Raw genomic sequence first — 15,924 nt, forward strand, 5'->3', positions numbered from 1 at the left:
GAACTCAGAAGGCTAAATCCAGACAGTGATGAGACTGCAGTTACTCAGAAGCAGGATGTGCAAATGAACTCATAGTGATAAGGAAAAGGGGTGGTCAGTTAGGCAGTGAGGTATCATTGGTCACCCTAGGAAAGTACATCCAGAATGTGTTGCTTTGTGTTCAGAGACTGGGTGGTAAAGAGTTAAGGAGTGAGGGGTAGAGAAAAGAAGGAAGGCTGAACAGCATGTAGTAACAGCTTAAATAAATTTGGCACGTCTGCTTTCAGTGTTGAATATTCTTTTTGAAGTCGGTGATAGGATATAATTGAACTAGGTCAAATAGATATAATTAAGCTGGGTCAAAACATAATACAAAATTAGATACATCTGTCCTTGGGTTCCTCAGTTGCAAAGATCACATTAAATTCCTGTTGACCTTTGCAGTGAGTTCTATACTTTATGCTTACATTTCTCCCTAGCCCCTTACCATCTTTTGTGTTGCTTCTTTCATCCTCTACTTTTTTGCTTTTTTCTTTCTCCACCTCCTCACTGTGCTTCCACTTCCTGTTTGAAGGCTGGGAGATAGGAGAGGAAAAGAAAGAAGACTGAAACTCACTGTTCTTTCAAAGAGTGACAGTTTGAAGGACAGTATACAGAAAGAAGTATGGCTGAAATTCTGCTAAGCATTGCCCAGTCAGAACCTTCATAATGACCCCCAAGGTGGGCATCAAGCATCGGCCTTCCACACAAAGGGCCCGAGTGATTCATGGACTGGAGTGATTAAAAACATCTGGAAAATCATCTTTTTTATATACTTAGCTAAGCCACACCTCGAAATTCTAACTCAGTGGTCTAGTCCCACAAGGATCCGCTTTCCCCACATTTTCAGTTACTTCTGATATTCAGCCATTTTGGTAACCTCCTTTAACAAATGCATCCAGTGGCCCACCATTGTGTTTAGGACCAGGAGAGCTACAACAAGCAACCTTTTGAGTTTCAAGATCCATGACTTGCAGTGACCTTCTCCAAGACAGTAGACGTTCAAGTAACTTAGCAGGGCATGGTTGTTATGTGACTATAATCCCAGAGCTCCAAAGGTGGAGGAATAAGGATTGTGAGTTTGAGACCATTCTAGACTATATAATGAGTTCAAGGAAAACATAATTTGCATAGTAAGACCCTCACTCCAAAGAAAATGAAATTGCATGTAAGAGCATCTTACTTTGAAGAAGGTTTTGTTTTTTTTTTTCAAGCAATAAACTATTTGATCTATCAAAGATTCTCCTGAGATCTGAGCAGACATTTCTTCAAAGATAAACAAGTGTCTACAGGAAAGGATGTTCAGTGTTATTAATCATTGGAGAAATGCAAGGTAAAACCACCATGAGAGAATGTCTACTAGAATGTTTGTAATTGAAAGGGAGATGACTTTTTTAAAAAAGTGTTGGTGAGATTGTGAAGAAATCAGAATCCTCACATACTACTAATAGGAAGGTAAACATCTGCTTTGACAGTCTAGATGGGCTTCAGAAGGTTAATCATAAAGTTACCATATGATCTAGCTGTTCCATTATTATGTGTGTACCCAATAAAATGAAAATATATGTCCACATAAAAACTGGTATGTGAATACTCCTTGCAGCATTATTGATAATAATTGAAAAATGAAATCAACCCAAATGCCCATAAAATGTATTATGTCCACCCAATGAAGTATTATTGAGCAATAAAAGAAGTAGGTTACTATAATATGCTGCGGTAGACAAACCTGGAAATCATTAAGCTAAGTAAAAGAAGCCAGTGACAAAGACTACATGTTGATCCCATTTGTATGAAATTTCTAGAATATGCACATCTATATATAGAGAGATAGAAAACAGATTAGTTGTCATTATGTCTTGAGGATGGTTGTTCCCTCACCCACTGGAATCAGCTCCTCTTAGGTTCTTATAGAAGCTCTGGCTTGACTGTTTCAGTGGCTTCCTGAGGATGGTCATTGCTCTTTACTTTCATAGGACGTGTGTTTATCTGAGCCCTCTCCTGTGCCTTCAGGCAGACCTAAGGCCCCACAACCAGAGTATCTTTTTGATGCTTTTCTTTCTGCTCTCAACTTCTCTTAGCATCGAGTAAGGATTTACGTATGGGACAATGCTGACAAGTAGACAGAGTCCCCTTCTTTCTGGGACTCCTTTCAGCTTTTGGGCCAGCACCTGCACATCTTTGAAACTATGAATATTTCAGTTATTATTTTTTTCTTAACTACATTTTTGAGGGCTCCCTCTTCTTGACTTTCCTCTGCCATGCCTGAAAACACCTGGTGTCCCATGTCTCATAGAACAGTCATCTCACATTTCAGATTATATTTACTAGGTAATTGCAATCTCAGGACGCTTACAATAAAAATAATAAAGATTTTGTAGATTATTTGACTTATTCTCTCTGTTAGAATAATAGGAATAGTCCTTGTAATTTTTATATGTTTTCATAACAGTATGAATTTTTATGCAGTACCGTATATTCATACTTAATCAAATTAACATTAATTCTTTTGTCATCTAATATATACTTAGCACATATTGAAATTTCCCTGATTTCCTTAAAATGACAGTTAACAGGTATTGGTCTAATTGAGATGGAAACTAATTCACACAATAGATTTAATTACCTTAATTTTTTAATATGGTAGGTGCATTTACCATTTCTGTAATCTTATCGGATTTTAACTGTATAATACACTATTGTTAACTATCACAAAATCATTGCATCCTGGACCTCTAGAACTTATTGATCTTGCATAACTGAAGCTTCATACATGTTAATTAGCACCCCACATTCTCCTTTCCCAATGCCCCTGGCAGCCACCATTCTATACCCTGCATCTATGAGTTGGACATTTTTAGGTACATTGTATAAATGAGATCATGTAGCACATGTTTTTCTGTGAATGGTTTATTTCAGTTAACACAAAATCTTCAGAGTTCATCCATATTGTGTATGTGGCAAAATTTCCTCTTTATCAAAACTGAACACTACTCCACTGTGTGAGTATGATGCATTTTCTCTATTCATTCATTTTAAATTGAAGCAAGGTGACTGGCTATAATAATTATGGTCCAGTTTTTCAGGCTTCCTTGAAGGATATTCTGGTTACAAGCCACTCTGTTAATTGTGATGTAAATAGTTGCAGTTCTTGTAGTCTAGTTGGGGAGGCAGCCACAAAAGCTGCCATCTAAGATGCAGTCAGTGTTGGTAAATGTCTAGCAAGATGTCTAGCCAATGTCCGAGATAATGTCAGGAATTGAACGGCATTTGTTTTCTTCTGCAATTGTGGTTACCTTATTACTAGTGTTTAACTCCTTGGGATGAGGATTTGTAGAATATCTTATGCTTGAATTATTTTCTTACCCAGTACTTATCATTGGGTTGGGCATGAAGTATTATTTCAGAACCATTGGTTTTGATGGACACTAGTTGAGTGACTATTCATAGAATCCCTTACATTTTTAAGGGACCAGAAGTAGCAGTGATAGTGGTTTCTTGCTAAGGCAGGAAGACCTGGAAAGATAAAAGATATGGCACATTAATGTAAAAATATTAGAATGTGACTTGTAGGGAATTGTCATTTCATATGGGGAAATAAGATGTGAGCAGATCAAAGAGACAGCAGTACAGGCATTAGGGTAGCAGAGTGCAACAGCTCAAACAGAGGTCAAACACTAGACTATCCAGAAGAACAAGTCTTTAATTGTGAGCTGAAAAGATATTCCTTAATAGGTAGTGATTGAAGACATTGGACGAGCTGGAGAGATGGCTCAGTGATTAAGAACACATACTGCTCATGCAGAGGACCTGGGCTCATTTCCCAGCACCCACAATGGGCAGCTCACAACTACCTGTAACTCTAGATCCAGGGGGATGCAATGGCTCAGGCCTCTACAGGCACCTGCATGCACCTGCATATGTACACACAATTAAAAATAAAAATTAAATCCTTTCTAAAAGATGTTCTTATTAAACGAATCCATGTTTATTAGCATAATAGGAAGACCAAGAACAGTAGTGGTGTAGAGGGAGTGGCTGTTAAGGAAATTCTAAAAATCACCCCTTTGACAAGCTTACAAAAGGAGTCAATCTCCTATTCTTGAAACAAAGATTTGAGTGAGGACTTTATGTCTTTACTGTCTTTACGGACTCAGGGATGTCTTTATAGACTCAGGACCCAGCCTTTCTTTTGCTACTGATCTCTTCTTTCACCTGTCTAATCCCAACCTTGAATCTGCTAAACTAGCTCAGAGGAGGCTAGAGAATCTTGGAAGAAGGGAGAGATATTAAAAAAATTCAGATGATCAAATGTCTTTTCTCTATATGCTTACTTGACGAAAGAGAGAACAAAAAATTAAAAAAAAGAATAGACCTAAAAGCAGTTTATGGCAATACGGGTACTTAACGATAAAGATGGCTTAATGGCCTGGGGAGATGGCGCCATGAGTAAAGTACTTTTTGTGCAATTCAGAGAACTTGAGTTTCGATCCCCAAAACCCCTGTAGAGCTGAATGTGGTGGGGAACATCTGTAATCGTAGTGCTTCTACCTGGAGATGGGAAGCATTGACAAAAGACTCCCTGGAAGGTCACAGGCCAGTCAACCTGGTATATGCAGTGGTAAGCAGCAAGAGACCTTCTGACCTCTACACCCATGCCCACATACACACAAATACATGCACACACATACACATGCACGCACACGTGCAAGCACACTAAGGTTTTTAAAAGAGGATGCCTTAACATTCTAACACTTAAGCTTTTTAAATGCTTTTAACCTTATCAACATTCTCCCTATCTCCCCAGAGGTAGGAAATAGACAGGACTATTCCTATTTTCCCTTTCTTGGCCCAAGATCTAATCTGGAGCCCAGAAAGGTGAGCTGGTTTCCATGAAGCAAGTTGGCAGTTGGATTTGGTCTTAAAACTGCATCCTTGGAGTCCCACCCCTACCAAGGGATCCCAGTGCAGCAGACGAAATTGACAACCCTTCAGGATCCCTCATCTTCCAGCCCTGTTCAGTCCCGGGGTGATTGTTCCATAGGAGAGCTCTGGTATGTGATGACTAATGTCCTGTCTAAACAAATATGTCAACCCAAGCCCACTTATTTTCCAATGAACCTTTGCGAATTTTGTGCTGCCTCCATAAGCAATTAGTATCCTGCTATAGGTAATTTTACATCCCAAAGTTAACACTAGATAATTATTTACGTTTCTTAGTTTGTCCCGAAGGCCGGGGTTGGAAGAGTGAGGAAGTAGGTAAGAAGAAGGACTGTGGATTTAATTTATGACTTTGGCAAATCCTTTCTGCTGTACCTTTCTCCAGTGTTTATCCTGCAGTCCTCTGGGCACAGAGCTAGCTATATATCCTCTTGATGAAATGCCAGGGCTTCCATCAAAACCAAAGGCATCTCATAAATTGTGTCTTCTCCTTAGATTATTTTAGGTTGATTTGGATCTGTGTCAGATTCTATGTACAGGCCTAGTAGGCTGTTGGTAGAAGGTATGCAAGTTCCTGATGCCTTTGAAGACAGGATGAGGCCTTGGCTGATTGACAAAGATAAGAACCCTTTGATTTGACAGCTTTTCTCAAGGTTGAAGCCTGCTGTTGTTCCCTGCGGTAGGTTTGCTGAAAAGCTTTCTGGCAAACAAAGCAAGCCACCTTCCTCTCCATTAGCACAGAGGAATGCCAAGCATTCTGCTTTGAATAAATATCAGAATCCTCCACAGGGACACCTTCCACCTAGCCTCTGGTGACACCAGAATGTTGACAGTTAACACAATTACTCACTAGCAATTTGAGTCCTAGGAAGAGGGGTCAATATACTCCCTGCAAACAAAATTAATACCCTTTATCTTAATTGATAAGAGGTGTTTTATCTATTAAAAGTTGTAGACACGTGGGATTTAGTGAGTTCTTGACACCAAAAGTACGTGTGTAAGGTCACGGTGCACATGACACATTTCTATACTCTCCCCAACAGCAATTCCAAAGCAGGCCTTAAATCATTGCCCAGATAATGGCCAGGATACATGTGTTCCAGGGCTCCTAGAAGTATTGGTTTCAGAAATTGTCTGTATAAATCACAGGGATTTTAATAGCTCCATTGTGAGACAGGATAAACTCCTACTTTGTGTAACCATTCTCCTCAATTTTGCTGAAATAAATGACAATGATTAGAAGTTTAGAATGAGAGTCTTAGAAGAAATAGCACCAAAAGAATTCAGTGGCTGCAGTTGGAAATAAAGACCATTTCCATCATCATGAGGTGTGTGTGTGTGTGTGTGTGTGTGTGTGTGTGTGTATACATGTGCACTGACTGTACACCTTTATTTGAAGAAAAGTCCATCTTTGTGTTCAAAAAGAAAGCAGAGCTCATAGTTCAGAGTTGTTCCCTCAGCAAATGCTTTCAGGGTTACTGGAGCGTTAAAATCAGTAACCTTTTCCACTGATTCTTCGGGGTCCCTTTCAAGATGCCATTCCTCAACATCTGAAAACACAATAAATTTTTTTTAATTTTTTTAAAATTTAATAACCACATGATTAGAAGAAGCCTTTCATTACAGCTTTAACATATTCAGTAACACATTCCAGAGCAAGGATACATCTCTTTCAAAAGTGGCTGTAAATTTTTAGGTTCACAGTTGAATTAATATAGTCATACAATATTGAACTCAGTATAAACCCTGTAAGACATAAAATGGAATGCATTTTTCCCTTTAAAGAAGATCTCCATTTCATTTTAAGATATGCTGTTTCCTACATTTTTAATGCTACTAACACGTTTGCGAATGTTTCTTTAATCTCTATGTATCTGATGATTACCAGTCACAGTCAGTTACACTCAGATCCTTAGTACCTGAGTATGGATATAGAGTCATCAGGTAGATTTCACTGGTAATGTTTATCACCTACATTATACATTTTATTACATTACACATTTCATTACATTACACATTTTAAATGTGGTCAACAATCGAATATACACATGGAGAGTGCCAGAAGGATAGACTCCATCGATGCTCACAGAGATGCCCCAGAAAGCAAAGTGACAGTGGTGGGATTCCAAGAGTAAAGCCTCCCAGCAGTTTTTTACTCCAGCAGACAGAACAAATGCTATACATTTTATTACATTACACATTTCATTACATTACACATTTTAAATGTGGTCAACAATCGAATATACACATGGAGAGTGCCAGAAGGATAGACTCCATCGATGCTCACAGAGATGCCCCAGAAAGCAAAGTGACAGTGGTGGGATTCCAAGAGTAAAGCCTCCCAGCAGTTTTTTACTCCAGCAGACAGAACAAATGCCCCAGCGGTCCTTAAGCCACACTGAGAGGCACTGCGGCCATGGCTGAGCAAGGGAGATTGAAACAGAAATGTTGATGAAGGTGTGAGTAGCCAATTTGATCACAGGTGAATATGTTTGTCTCAGTGAGAGACACAACTGTATTAAAGCCATTTGAGGAGAAGAGACAGGACAGAAACTGCTTCCTAGAGTCCACATTCTCTATTACCTGGCTGACTTCCTCACTGAATCATTGATTCACTACGTGCTAATTGAGTATCTCTAGTGGAGCGGACATCATATGAGTACTGATGACAAGTGTGTAGGCTGTATCCAAAGAGCTAGCTTAGAAGCAGAAAAATCATCCCCCAAACTAGACTGGGGTTGTAGCTCAGTTGGTGGAGCGCTTTCCTAGCACACATGAAGCTCTGGGTTCAGTCCCCAGCATTACATGGACCAAGTATGATGGCGTACACCTGTAATCTTACTACTTGGGAGGTGGAAGTGGGATGATGAAAAAGTCAAGGTCACCGTTGGGTATATAGCAAGTTCAAGGCCAGCCTGAGCTACATCACAGCCTCTCTCTAAAAGGAGAAATAAAAACCCAATAACAACAAGCCATCCCTAAACATAACGTGGAAAGTATATTTAAATCATTCTTTCAACTATGTACCCCACAGATTTTTTTGAGAATATAATGTATCTTCTCCAGGCACTGGAGATACGAAGTCAAATGAAGTAAATATGGTCACAATCCTGTGTTTATAGGATAAATTTTCATTAATTAGTTCTATCTGATTTTTTGCTGGCGGATGAAAGTAGGATGAATCATAGGCTTCCGCAGGGATTGGGGCCAGTGTTAAATATCACTTGGAGTTACATAGTCCTGTACCCACTTGAAAAGTGAAACTAACAGACAACCACTAGAGAAGCCATGTCCAACCTGCAGCCCATGGTCCTAACTTTGAATGTGGCCCAACACATTTGTACATAGCAACAGCATGTCACAATGCTGAAAGTTTGGACACCCCTGAGACTAGGGCTTGCCTTCTTTCTCTGTACCAGGGAAGATGGCACCACTGCTGATTTGAGTCCCTTGAGAATTCCACATTCTGGCCCCAAAGGCAAGACAGCGCAAGTGGCTGGCGTGAAGGGCCTAATTATTGGTCAGGAGTGGAGAACAATTCCATCACAGGGGAGGTAGAAGAAATCAGGTATTCCATAACGCTACCACATGATGGTAGGAAATCAGCCAACCTATCTCTGAGCCCTGATGAAAGCAGGAATGATGGATTGGGCTTCTGTACCCCACCCCACTAAACAGGACCACATAATAAACATTCATCATGGGACTCTAGAACATCTGCTGAAGGAAACAGTTTCCCAGAGGGAGAAGCTAGGGGTTGAAGGTCCTTTACAGATCCCCAATTTGCTAGGAAAGTGCTGCTGAGGGATGGAAGGTGCTCAGCCAGCTTCCCAAGTCCACCTCCTGTGGCATAGAAGTGATACCATACGCTAGGTCACTTATCCAAACCCTTTGTGGTAGTAATGACTTGCTAGGATGGAATCACATGTCAGGCTTCCTTTCCTAACCTCCAAGTCACAAACAGTTGTATGATTCTGTTGAGTAGTCTGAACCCTTAGAATCTTGGTCACAGACACGATTTTGCTCTTTCCTTCTCCAAATAAACCCCTTTATAGGAAATTATCTATCTTGTGATTCTCTAATGAATTTATCCAAAGGGGAACAGATTTGAATGATAAATTCCTGATTTTTATTTGACTTCTAGGCTCTGCTTTGTACTTTTTTCTTATGTTGTTTTCCCTGACACTACTCAAACGTAGATACTTCCAACCCTTCCCTGGGATTTGTTCCACTGGAACGTTCTCCGCGGTGACAGGCTCCTAGCTCATGAATGTTTCAGGCTCCTGCTTGTAACATCCATCTCGCTTTGAGAAATGGATGGGGAAGCAGGAAAAGATAAAATATGAAGGAATTGATATTATCAGTAATATCAGACCTGAGAAATTTTGCCCAATGTTTGTGGGAAACAAACAAAAGATTCAGAGATAGAGGAGTGACAGGTCTCTTTTCCCTTAGGTTTTGTGGGGTAGCCTCTCCTGGTGTCTCTTTCCTCTTCCTAGCCCATCTGTGCTTTATCCACCCACCAGGTAATTGGCCACCCTGGGCCCTCCTTGTGGGTTCCATCTCTGCACCTCCAGTACCACTCTACCATCTCCAACTCCTCCCCAGCCACGTTCATCATCTCTGAGCTACACTGCATGAGCTTTGTTTCCTTCCCTTTCCCTCTTTGAAGTTGTGTCATTTCTGAAAATGCATTTTTCACAGTGTTGGAAACCCCGTAGAGGTCTGTGATTTTTCTCTTTTGTTTCTTAGGTATTATTGCTCTTTAGTTTGTCAGTTTCATGCATCTACACGATGTCTTATCATACCCTCCAACCCGCTCCCTTCCTTATCTCCCTCCCACCCCTCTTGACCCCTTCTTCCCAACTAGTCCCCTCCTACTTCCATGGATTTTCTTTTTCTTTTTTAAAGAGAATTATCATACACTAATGAATGTCATCTTTCATTTCCAAGGAAACCATCAGTTTCTTAGGTCTTAGGCAGGACCTGGTGAATAACATCGCCTGAAACTCTCTGTGGGTACCAGTCTTCTGAGGTCTGACTGGCGTGCATTCAAGCAGCAGGTGTAGATGGAGCAGGAGAGGCCACCCTGTCCATCAGCTGTCCTCTGATCGCTTTGCTGTCACCTGCCTTCTGGATCCATCTCTTATACCCCAGAGTACCACCAGGGACGAGTACACATACGTTTTGCAGGATCCACCCTTTATACTCCAGAAGATTAGAGAAAATGAAGGTTGGGTCTGGGGAGTGTCAGACAGACACTGAACCACTCTGTCCTTGACCTTCCATTTGTGAGATCTGCTGACAGCCTCCTGTGTCTCAGGATTTGAATACCTGAAAACAGTTTTATGACATGACATCTGTCCCTCTTTCCCTGAGCACAGGCCTTGATTTGCTTGAATAAACTAAATTCCTCATCAACACACTAACCTCTTTAGTAGCCTTTGTAGTGAAGTAAAACCCCATGTTTCCCACCTCCCAGCCTCCTCCTACCAGCTTTTGTGAAATGCTCTTGTGAGAGAGAAACTACATGGGCTTCAGAGATGCCAGAATGAGAATTCTGCTCAGACAGCACTTTGTGGCTGTGAGAATGCTGACTTCATTTTTGCGAGCCCAAATGCACCACTTATTTCTGTGTATAACATGCACGGTCAAGACCAAGACAAACAGAACAGGTGTTTTGAAAATGAACTCTTTACCAAAAAGCTCTTTTGCACATGTCCCATGGTGACCCCCTTCTTCCCAACTGGTCCCCTCCAGCTTTCATGGATTTTCTTTTCTTTTTAAAGAGAATTTCAATACACTGATGAATGTCACTTTTCGGCTTCCAGGAAACGACCAGTTTCTTGAGTCTTAGGCAGGACATTCACATTCAGGGGAGACATCTCAGTGCTTTCAGTATGTCACTGTGCTCTGGAGTGATGTGCAGCTGCCATGCACTAAAGGTTAATTATTCAAGTTTTTTCATTACATCCATTTATTTGGCAGGGAGCGTGGTGTGCCATGGCATACATGTAGAGGTCAGAGAACAACTTGTGAGACTCAACTCTCTTCTTACCATGTGTGTCCCAGGGATGAAACTTGGGTCATCAGACTTGGCAACAAGCACCTTTACTCACTGAGTCATTGCCCCAGCCCAATTATCCATGTTTTAGAGCTGATTTTTCTATTGAAATATGGAGGGGTTCTTTTACTCTATGCTAAAATCCACAGATTTTTCACTAATGGAAATATCTAGTAACCTCTCATGTTTAAAGCAGACACAGTACAGTGTTTCAGCTTTACAAGATTAAATGAGTTATGGAGCTGCATGGTGGTGATGGTTTATAATATTATGACTAACACTGCTCTCTAGACTTAAAAGTTGCTAATGTGGTACATTTTATGTCAAGGATATTGACCACAATGAAAATTATACTTTTAATGCAAAAAAAATAAAAATAAAACAATGAAAAGGTAATTAAAAGAATGTTGACTCAAAAAAAAAAAAAACATGTTTACCCCTTCTATCACCTTTGTGATATGTACATAGCAGGTGCAAAATAAGTGTATTGTATATAAATAACTTAGCAAATGAATACTTAAAATGATCTGATCATGCTAAGTTTAATGTGTACAAAGAGATTGTTGGGTATTTTGAACTAAGTGGACAGAAGCTGTAATCGTTTTGCTTTTCTAACATCGTGTGAGGTTAAAAAGTAACTTCCAAGCCTGCAGGAATGAGACAAGGCTGTTTAGCAGGCAGAACTGATTGCTTATGGTCTCTGAGAGTTTTTTGCAAACCCCAACCTCTTTCTCTTGGTTTTTCTGCCACTTAGATGCCCAGCCCACAGAAGGAGAGAGAGAGATATGGAACCAGATCAGTGCTGTCCTCCAAGATTCTGAGAGCATCCTTACAGACCTACAAGCTTACAAAGGTGCAGGACCTGAAATCCGAGATGTAAGTCGGTGATAATACTAAACTTACAAAACCCTGTGAGGAGAAGGAAAAACCATCCACTTACATACACACACACATGAGCAGGCATGCAGTAATAGCCTTCTTATTTCCTAGAGTGCTAAGAACCAACAGCATAATATATCCTTAAAAATGTGTGAGTGGCCCCTCTTATTGAAGTGCATTATATATGAGCACACAATGCACTAGTCCATTAAAACATTAGCCTCTCTCTACCCAAACCCACATTTGATATTGTGGAACTCACATTTAGCCAATAATGCCAGTAGATTGCCTCATTTAAGGGAGATACCGATGCAAAGCTTATGAACAACTGTTGAACTCTGAGTCATGAGATCTAGGGTGACATGTGTGGCCAGCATTTTGTGATGACCTTGGCAGGCTCCATCAGTGTCACCCAGGGCAACCGGAAACCATTTACTATGAGAAGACTCTAAATCTATCCTTTTGGTGTCTTAGGGGTTTTTATTTATTTATTTATTTATTTATTTATTTATTTATTTATTTTTAGTGTTAGACAAAACAATAGCCAAAGCAAAGAAGAAAATTGTCAGTTGGACTTTTCAGACTTAAAAAATGACTTTAAGGCAAAAATGTCACACTCCTTTTACCTAAAACACTGGATTTTGTTTGGTTTGGTTTTATTTTGAGATGGTGGTGTTTCCTCACCATGTTGCCCATGTTGGTCTTGAACTCCTAGGCTCAAGTTAGTCTCCTGTTTCAGTTTCCTGAGTAGCTGGAACTGTAGGCATGTACTATTATGTGAGTTCTGTAGAAATAACCAGCACAATACACACGAATATACACCTGCATTTGCAGGCAAATACTATTGCTACTGCCTCCATCCTTCTGAGATGCACAGTTGTAATAATCCTCAAGCTACTGAGTCCCAAGGAGGATAGTGCTACTTAGAAACCACGTCTATTATGATGTAGCTTTTCTGCTTTAGGGTTACCATTTGATTAAGTAATATATAAACTATTACAGATGTGGGGCTGGAGAGATGACTCAGCATTTAAGAGCAGGTACTGCTTTTGCAGAGGACCCAGTTTGCTCATAGTCACCTGTAACTGCAGCTCCAGAGGATCCAACACCCTCTTATAAACTCCACAGGCACCTTCACTCACATGCGCACACACACACACACACACACACACACACATGCATGATTTAAAATAATAAAAATAAATCTTTTTTAAAAAGAACATAGGAAGTTATTACAGGGTGGCAAGAGTGTAATGCATATAGAAAAAGCACATGATCTGCTCTTCACAATGAGGCTGATTACTTAAGATGAATCAAATACTAATAGAGAGGCTCCATGTCTTCCAATTCAGATATATTTTTTTCCCCAATAACACAGCAACAAGATAAGACAATACCTACCTGAGAGCCATTTGCGTTATGCCAAAATGCCCAAAATGCCTTTGGAAATGAGCCCCCTGGGAGATTGGCCAGAGAATTATTCATCGTTAGCTGAAGTAGCTCACAATCTCAAAGCACACCAAGGATTGTGTTTCTTAAACGAAAATCTTTTCACCATTTTAGGGTACTTTGATATGGGCTTCTGACCTTTTTAAACAGAAAATTCTACCTTTTTTTGGATTCCTGTAGGCAATTCAGAATCCCAATGATATTCAACTTCAAGAAAAAGCTTGGAATGCGGTGTGTCCTCTGGTTGTGAGGCTAAAGAGATTTTATGAGTTTTCCATCCGGCTAGGTGAGTAAATGTATACTTACAGTTTCCATGTCCCACATGGGACACTAGGTTTTGCATTTAAACAGAGAACAGGGATAGTGTTCCACATTGGAAAATGTCCCACAACCATCCACTGTATCTATGGGGCCATTCATAAACAGCTCTCGTCCTCATTTCTTTTAATCCACCACATGCCTCTTCCCATGAAGGTACTGGTGCATTAGGAATCTCTGCTGGCACAATGTCCCTTACCACAAGGAGAGGCTTTTTGTGTATGCTCTCAACTGTGTTAGCTCTTCAAAGTACACTGATCTCATTTCTGTTTGTAAATTTAATTAAAAAATTTTAACTAATTATTTTTATTTTTTGAGAATTTCATACATGAGTACTGTATTTATATCATTTCCACTCCTTCCTGTCTCCTCTCCAACTCCTTGCATTCCTCCCACACTCCCTCTCAAATTCATGACCTTTTCTTCTTGGCTGTTACTACAGACATACACACACATACACACACACACACACACACACACACACACACCCTATTGAGTCTGTTTTGTGGTGCTCATATGTGCATGTGATTGATCACTTGGAACTGTTTAACCTATCAAGGGGCAACTTGGAAAAAACTAATTCTCCCTGTCTCTTTAGCCATTGATCGCCTGTAGCTCTTCATCTAGAGGTGGGACCTTGTAAAAATTCCCCCTATCTACAAGTTGGAAAACAGAGTTTATCTGCCCTGACCCCCCCGACCCAAATCCATGATTACTTGAATGCATGTGATCTGTTTAATATACCAAAATACGACGCCCTGCAGAATCAAGAGTGAAGTGCACTGCAGCTGACAAAACAGGCCCCACGCAACCAGCAGTGTGGTGTAATCACTGCCTCCAGTGGAAGAGCCGTGCAGTACTTCTTTCAGGAATAGGGTACATCTAGAATGGAAAAGGCAGTCAGCATGTTCTCCTCTAATTTCGCCATAAAAGGAGTGCCACATTTTAAGGAGAAAACAGAAATTGAAGCAATGTCTGCGATGTTGAGAAGGCTCCATGCCAAGACCAGCTAAGAGGGAACCACACAGGTTTCACTAGAAAAGAGGGCTGCCTCAGACTCTCAGGTTGGCGAGAGATTGAATTCTGTTTCTGCATTTACAACTGGATCTAGTGAGTTGAAATCCCAAGGATCTGAGTTACGGCTCAACAGAAAGAGGATGATGCATCCATCAGAGCAGGCTGTAGTCCACCCTGTCACCAGTAAAGATGGTGTGTTCCCTTTGGTGGGAATGCCTAACAAAGGCTAGAGGCACCTCTGTAAAAATCCTAAGGGCATGTGCAGACTACACAGAGACAATGATGTCAGACTTTTCTGTACAGTGCTACACAGTAAATATTTGCATCTTGTGAGCTGTCCTGTCTTCTCTGCAACTATTTTGACTCTACCATTGTAGCACCAATGTAGCCCTACTCAATACAGGAAGGAATGATACATCTACCTTTTAATAAAACTTTATTTACAAAAATAGCAGTGGGCTGGATTTGGCCTATCCATAATTTATCAACCCTTACTGTGGAGGACTGGTTAAATAACTCTAAGCCATTAAAAATATATAGAAGCAAAAATAATGGAAAACATTAAGAAACAGGCAAATGAGAGAAATATTACTGTGAGATAATACCACAAACATGGTGGTAGGTTTGGAGAGAAACATCACAGGGAATGTAGATGCAGAGAAAATAATTACAAGACCAGAGTATTCCACCCCTTCCAGTAGGGGTGGGTGTGTGTGTGTGTGTGTGTGTGTGTGTGTAAGCTTGCATGTACATTTGTACATGTGTGTGTGCAGAGACCAGTGATTGACATTACGTGTTTTCCTGTATTGCTCTCCACCTTGTTATTTGAAAACGAGATCTCTCACTGAACACAGAGGTTACTGATGGGCTAGACTGGTCAGCAAGCTCTGATTTGCCTGTCTTTGTCATTCTCCAATGCTAGAGTTCCAAGCCAGCATACCACACCCATGATTTATGTAGAGGCTGCAAGTATATATTAGTTCCTCCCATTTATAGAGCAGGTACTTTCAGAACTGAGCCATATCCTCATTCCCCTCATCTCATCTTGAATCACTACTGGCTCTCATGCACACAATCCCCATTCATATATTTGAGGTATTCTAACAGTGTCAGGAATTGATACTACTATTTGAACTGAGATTAGGAAACAGCCATGCAGGTTTCCTCTGAGACTGTTGCCTGGAGCTGAGCATTCCACTTTTGGAAGTCTCTTTGGTCTACCTGGAAGAAAAAAGAAA

General features: G+C 40.5%; 1 protein-coding gene across 4 annotated transcripts in view; it reads left to right on the top strand.

The window, feature by feature from the left end:
* Positions 1 to 15,924, top strand: part of Fam49a (family with sequence similarity 49 member A) — a 110,401-nt gene that overhangs the window by 82,364 nt on the left and 12,113 nt on the right. For all 4 annotated transcript variants that reach the window (XM_008839769.1, XM_029566814.1, XM_008839770.1 and 1 more), the window contains 2 exons: positions 11,778 to 11,899; positions 13,532 to 13,637. In XM_008839769.1, coding sequence (XP_008837991.1) covers positions 11,778 to 11,899; positions 13,532 to 13,637 — 228 coding nt within the window. The remainder of the gene's footprint in view (positions 1 to 11,777; positions 11,900 to 13,531; positions 13,638 to 15,924) is intronic.

This window comes from Nannospalax galili, unplaced genomic scaffold, assembly GCF_000622305.1.
Source record: "Nannospalax galili isolate Female #2095 unplaced genomic scaffold, S.galili_v1.0 scaffold1379, whole genome shotgun sequence".
In the NCBI taxonomy this organism is placed as follows: domain Eukaryota; kingdom Metazoa; phylum Chordata; class Mammalia; order Rodentia; family Spalacidae; genus Nannospalax; species Nannospalax galili.